Source organism: Myotis davidii, unplaced genomic scaffold, assembly GCF_000327345.1.
Source record: "Myotis davidii unplaced genomic scaffold, ASM32734v1 scaffold478, whole genome shotgun sequence".
NCBI lineage: Eukaryota > Metazoa > Chordata > Mammalia > Chiroptera > Vespertilionidae > Myotis > Myotis davidii.
This window is the reverse complement of record NW_006289570.1, coordinates 1,079,405-1,086,076: the sequence shown is the minus strand read 5'-3', so window position 1 is coordinate 1,086,076 and position 6,672 is coordinate 1,079,405. Positions and strand designations below refer to the sequence as shown.

General features: G+C 49.9%; 1 protein-coding gene across 1 annotated transcript in view; it reads right to left on the bottom strand.

Moving 5' to 3' along the window:
- SGSM1 (small G protein signaling modulator 1) overlaps nt 1-6,672 on the bottom strand; it is a 107,355-nt gene that overhangs the window by 54,942 nt on the left and 45,741 nt on the right. The window contains exon 3 of the mRNA XM_015562823.1: nt 1,248-1,353. Within this exon, the coding sequence (XP_015418309.1) occupies nt 1,248-1,353 (106 nt within the window). The remainder of the gene's footprint in view (nt 1-1,247; nt 1,354-6,672) is intronic.

Here is a 6,672-nt window from a genome sequence, read left to right as displayed (position 1 = left end):
ACACACACCACACAACCACACACACCACACACCACACACACACCACACATACCCAATGCTCCCAGAAGAGGGGGGGGCAGCAACAGGTCGAAACCTGGAGGCGGCCGTGCTGGCCGGCTGCCATCAAGCGGGGAGGGGCTTCTCGGTGCTCAACGAGGACACGAGATGCTGACACCCCCAACACAGAGACAGAGGGATCAGGCCAGCCCCCACGGGCTACAGGCTAAGGACTCAAGATACACCAGTGATGCCGGCTCAGCAGCAATGGGGTCCCAGGCTGAGGGACGGGAGTGACATGAGGAGGGTATACACACAGTCACAGCCTCACTTACTCACACACAGACTCATGCATCATACATCACACACACGTGGATACAGACACGGATATACATACATAGTCACAGCCTCACTCATTCACACAGATGCTTGCATCACACAGATACACATCATACTAAAAATACAAACACACACACAACACATATACATGTACACACAATACACAGATATTCTCATAGATACACACACAGCTACATATCCTTACTCACACAGGCATGTGTACACACACACACACACACACACCACACCACACCACACACGCACACACACACACACACACACACACACAGTCCAGGCATCTAAATGCTTCCCCAGACACCCCTCACTATAGATTCTCCCCTCTCTGCAGGGGAACATGGGCTACTAACTCCAAAGGCTAGACTGGGCTCCCTGCAGACCAGGGAGAGAGGGAGGGGGGCAGAGGGACTGAGAATTCGGAGGGGGGCATGGGGATGTGGGGGGAAGCTTTATTTTCCCGCAGGGTTATCTTCCCCTTTCCTAAAGTCCAGTCCTCCTCCTGTAGCCCCATCCAGACCCCCCCTGCCCTATCCCCACAGGTGCTTGTCTCATTGTAGTGAGATGAGACCCACCCACTGGCTCTTCCATGAGGGGGGGTCTACCCAGGCAAATGCAGGAGTGCCCCACCGTGGGAGTGCCCTCCCGTGGCATCCACCCCTGCACGTAGCAGAAAAACAGCCAGAGCACCTCCCATACCTGAAGCCCCACCCCCAAATTCAGCAGCCTCCAGTCCTCAGGGAGGTTAAGTACCCACCCAGGTGAGCCCACAACTAAGGCAGCCGCCCCTTTCTGCCAGTGGCAACCCCACTTTTGAGGCTCTTACCTGGGAGGGGGGCTACGACTGTCCCCTCCCTCAGGGTGGCGCCCCCACCCTCCCCCACCTCACCACCTACCTCCTTCTTGACCGTGCGCAGCAGCCTTTGCCGGGTCTCCGCCCCTGTGGGACAAGACAGCCGGTCAGCAGAAAGCTGGGACCGGGGCCTGGGGCTGCCCTCCTTCCTGCAGTGGTGGCGGTGGCGGCGGCGGCGGCTCCCGGGCGCTGGGCTCCCAAGCTGCGGCTGCGTTGGGGCGGGACCAGGCGCCCCAAGACGTCAGGACCCGTCAAGCGCGCGGCCCCGCCCCCCGGAAACACACTGCCTGGCCCCCTGGTTCCCAGCGCGCAGATCCTCCCTGCCAGATGCACATCCTCACTCCTGCACCTCCCCACGAACCCCCACCTTCCTGCCCAACGCCAGTGTCCCCCTTTGGTGGGGCAGGGAAGGACAGCACCTTTATTCAACGTCTGCTGTGTGCCAGGCTCTAGAAAGTGGCCGGAGATGGTGGGGCACTCTCTCTGCACCTCAGTCTTCTCATCTTTAAAACGGGTAGAATGTGATTACTTCATGGGAATGATATGGGACTTAAATGAGGAACGTAAAACACAATACAGACGCAGGGGGAACAGTCCAGTGCCTAGAAAATGTTCCTGCAGCTGCTATTTTTACCAGTATTATTAATATTATTAATATGGTTACACTATTATTGCTGACAGTGTCACAGGATATACTGACTCCATCCAGGAGAAGCCAGGCCTTAAGTGGCCCACTCCCCCCATCACATGCAGGTCCTGGGGGGGTGGGGTCCTCCCAGGAGCCTGTCCCCAGTGGGGCACAGCTGTTAGCCAGGGTCTCCACTGTGCCGGCTATGGGCTTGTTCCACCAGGTTTCTGACTGCATCCACCAGAATGCAACTCAGGTCAACAAATATTTCTTGGTCCAGGATACCGTGCTGGGTGCTGAAGTGAACAAGACAGACAAAAATTCTGCCCTGTGGAGCTTAGGAGGTAGACAACAAACTCAGTAAGTAAATGACATAGTATGTTGGAAGATTCTAGAGAAAAACAAACTAGACGAGGGAGACAGGGCCGGCCCAGATGGGTGGGGTTTGTATTTTGAGGTAGGGTGGCTGAGAGAGGCCCCAATGAGAAGGTGACATTTGAGCAAAGAGGAATAGGACTTATCCAACCCAACACTCCCAAGTTTTCTCCTCTGATCCTCTTCTCTTCTCTCACACCCTCTCTCCTGGGTTACCCTCCACCAGACAAACCAGAATCAAACAAACCAGAACACACAACAGGCATGGCCACTACCCAGAAGGCAGCCAGGGCTGGTTTCTACAGCTAACTCTAAGCAGTAACCCGGACACTTACAAGCATCTTCTTTGGAAACACTTATGAGCACAAGGATTTTCCAGGAAAACCCTAGTGAAGCTCTGCAAGTTGGAGGAACTAAATTAATGTCTAAATTCAATACAACCCCAAATTAACGGACAACAGAATTTGTTATATCCTGGAACTCAATGCAATGATTCTAAAGTTCATTTGGAAAAAAACAGCCAGGAATTTTTCAGTGCTAAGCAGGTTTAGTTTTTTCTAGTCCTTAGAATTTTTTTTTCAAGATGTAGCAAATTGAACATTGCTGCTCCCGGAGCACCATGGACAGTGCAGAATTGCGTTTAGCATTAGAGCTGAGGGTGCATGCTGGTTTCTATGAGCTAATACTGCCATTTCAAAGCAGTGGGTAAGGTCAGGATTGCTCAAGAAAAAGTGTCAGATAACGATCTCTCTCTTAATTAAAGTGGGTATTCACTGTGTGCAGCAAAGATTTAAATGTCAAACAAGGCAATTATAAAAATATTAAAAGAAAGAACTTGTGATTTAAAAAAAAATTTAAGTGCAAGGCCAAAGAAACCCAGTGAGCTTGGACACACGTATACACTTTTATCTATCCCCTCCTATACCAAGCTTCCCTGCATCTCACCATATCCACCTTCGTCTCTGTAAGCAGTCAACAAAAAACTGATACGATAAATACCATTAAAAAAAAATGGCCCCAAATATTTGAAAGCTTACAAATCACTGTGAATCCACTTGCAGGAATCTGCCTAGAGGATTTCAGATGAGCCTTGGCTTGAATTTAAGGACAGTTACAGCAGCTAAAATTTAGCTATACTGGCAATAGCAGGGATTTGGTTGAAGTATTAAGTGGTAAGGGCATACCTTTCTGAATTTCCAAGTGCATGTCGGTTAGTAAGGTCACCTGGCAGGTTCATCTGAGGATGGTTGATGGTCGAGACAAGGGGTGGGGGTGTCAAGAGATCGGGCAGACACCCTGGCTGGTGTGGCTCAGCTGGTTGTGGCATCCTCCTGTACACCAGGAGGTACCAGGTTTGATTCTTGTTCAGGCACATGCCCAGGCTGTGGTTCGATCTCCAGTAGGGGCACATGTGGGAGGCAGCTATGTTTCTCTCTTCTCTCTCTCTCTCTCTCTCTCTCTCTCTCTTCTTCTCTCAAAAAGAGATCAGGCAGAGGGCCCCACTCCCATTCCACTGAGACTCGGTGGGTCTGAGACCCTGCCAGATGCAGCTCAACATCGGCCTAATTTGGTCCAGGATGGACATGGTGCCCGGAGAGGCTGGGCCTGCAGGGTTGGAACTGGAGTGGGCACAGCACCTACCCTTCGTTAGAGTACCTGAACAGCCTGAGCTGGACAGAAGTTTCAATAAGGTTGAAATTTGTTATCCCTGCTGTGTGTGCATTTCTGGATTCTCTTATCCTGTATCCACTTGGTATTCGTGCAGCAGAACCCACAGCTGTGCTGAGAGGGTCTTGCTTTTATGACCTCCAGTGGGTCCCCTGCTGATCAGCACTCACATGGCACCATCCAGGTCCATTCATTTCCTCTGAACCTCATGCACTTCTCCTTCTTGTCTTCACTCAAGCCTCAACCTTCCACCCTCCTCTTCCATCCTAATTCTCAATGAGACAAATCGAACATCAGAACAAAATGCAACATCTTCCCCTACCACATCTCCCTCCCTGAGACCCTAAGGTACTAGGTCTGCTTCTACCTAAAGAAAATATCTCCGCTTAACACCCAGATATCTCTGGCCAGATCCCTTCCTGCACGGCCTAATACCCCACGGACATCTCACACTCCTGACTTGCCCTCCTACACATGTCGCACTTCATTTGAAGAAGTCCGATCCTTCCAGTTTCCCAGGCAAAAGTCTTTCGATTCATCCCAGACCCCTCTTTTTACCTCAAACCCTCACAGAAACAACCAGGAGATACTGTTGCCTCTGCTTTTCAAGACTAGCCAGTATCTGACAAGTTTTCATCACCTCTTTACTACCTCTGGTCCAAGCCACCAGCTCCCCCTGCTGGACACTGCAAGTGGTCGCCTTACTGGTCTGGCTTTTGCCTGGGTCTTCCCCTCAATGGGTTCTCAACACAGAACCAGGTAAATTGGTTCATGTGGCTCCTGTTCCCACCACCCCATGAGGGTTTCCGTTTTCGCAGTCAGAGAAAATTCCCTCAGATGCCCCCCCCACCCACTATCTCTCTGATTTCTCCTGCTTCTCTCCCCCTCGGTCTGCTTTGCTCCAGCTGCCCTGGCCACCTTATTCTTCCTTGGACATTTCTACCTGAAGAATTTGCTGTCTTTCCTCAACCTATAGCTCATGTAACCTTGTTAACTCACTCACTTCCTTCAAGTCTTTGATTCTCACCAAGACTCCTTTTGATTCTCACCTGTCCGCCATTAATTAATGCAACCAGCCCCCATCACACCCCACCTCCCTAGTAACTCTCAATTTCCGCTATTTTGCTATTTTTTTTCTGCATTTCCCTAGCAATGGCCACACTATGGCTATAGACATTATTTGTTGTTTTTATTTGATGTCACTGGAAGTGAGATTTTTAAGGGAAGTTCCTTGCTTTAGGCCCCGACAGAGTCTGGCACGTGGCAGGCATACAACAACTTGTAGATGATGACTAAACAGAGAGATAAGCTACTCTTTAGTTCTGCTTCCAAATGCAGACCCAGCCACCTGGTCAAATCCAGCCTACACTCCAGCCGCTGCAAGAGCAAAGCCAAGAGGCTGAGTCTGAACAACCTAGAGGAGCAGAGGGAGCATCTCAGCCTCCCGGTAAAAGGAGGGAAGAAGGCGGATATGGTGAGGGGCAGGGGATGCTTGACACAGGAGGGGATAGATAAGAGTGTATACGTGTGTCCAAGCTCACCAAATTGTATACATTAATTATGTACACATTTTTTCACACCAGTTGTACTGCAATAAAGCTGGGTGGGTGGGAAAGATACAAGGTAAAGAGTCTATTGGGTCTCACAGCAGGGACTTTAGCCCCAAGAGCAAATTGTGGAATGGTGGGAATTGAAGTCCAGGTGGAAGGCACTGAAAAAAAATGTAGCAATATTTGCTACAAAAAAAGGAGAAAGGAGATGGTAGATGGAGGAGGATTTTAAAAAATTAGAGAAAATATGTATTTATCCTGGTGGAAATCACCCAATACAGAGAAAGAAATATAACACAGAATGTACAAGAAAGAATAACAAAATCCCTGAAGTTCAGGTCAGAATCCATAGCTCAAGTAGAGGAACTGGCTTTTCTTCCAAGCAGGACACACCCTCCATGGTAATCAGACAAGCACAATGTACGTCTACGGCAGTGGTTCTCAACCTTCCTAATTCCGCGACCCTTTAATAGTTCCTCATGTTGTGGTGACCCCCAACCATAAAATTATTTTCGTTGCTACTTCATAACTGTAATTTTGCTACTGTTATGAATCGTAATGTAAATATCTGATATGCAGGATGTATTTAGGCGACCCCTGTGAAAGGGTCATTCGACCCCCAAAGGGGTCGCGACCCACAGGTTGAGAACCACTGCCTTAGAGGGACCCCTCCACACCCACTACCTAAGACTGTGACTCACAAATGTGACCCACAGCCTGGAGACCCCACCCCAGGGCGCTCCCTGAGGAACACCAGACCCTCTTAACCTCTGTCACCAAATGTTCATTCCACCTGCCCCATGGCACTGTCCCTTCCCACCGTGATCCTGTCCACATCAACCCATGCAAATCCCTCCAGGAAACCCCAGTGTCCTTTCTCTCTAAAATCTCTGAGTCTACGCTAGATTGCTAAAAATTGGTATCAGATTTTTGCCACTAAGGTTCAGAAGAGCTGACCTGCAATTCCCTGCCTGCTGCTGGGGTGGTATCGAGACTCTCCTGATCCAGGGAAAGCAGCTGGGTGCGTCCCCTCTCTCTGTTCTCAGATACATGTTTAAGACTGACATTAGTTCCATCTCAAATATTTGGTAGAAGTCAGAGGACAGGGACATTGTCTCCCCCCGATAGGGACACCAGCACGTGTAAGTCACCTTCCTGGCTTCTCTGCCAACTTTTGCCCCAGCCTTTAAAACGTTCTCGTCCAAATGTCCCCGTGACACTGTCACTTTTGTTTCTCCTCCACTAGA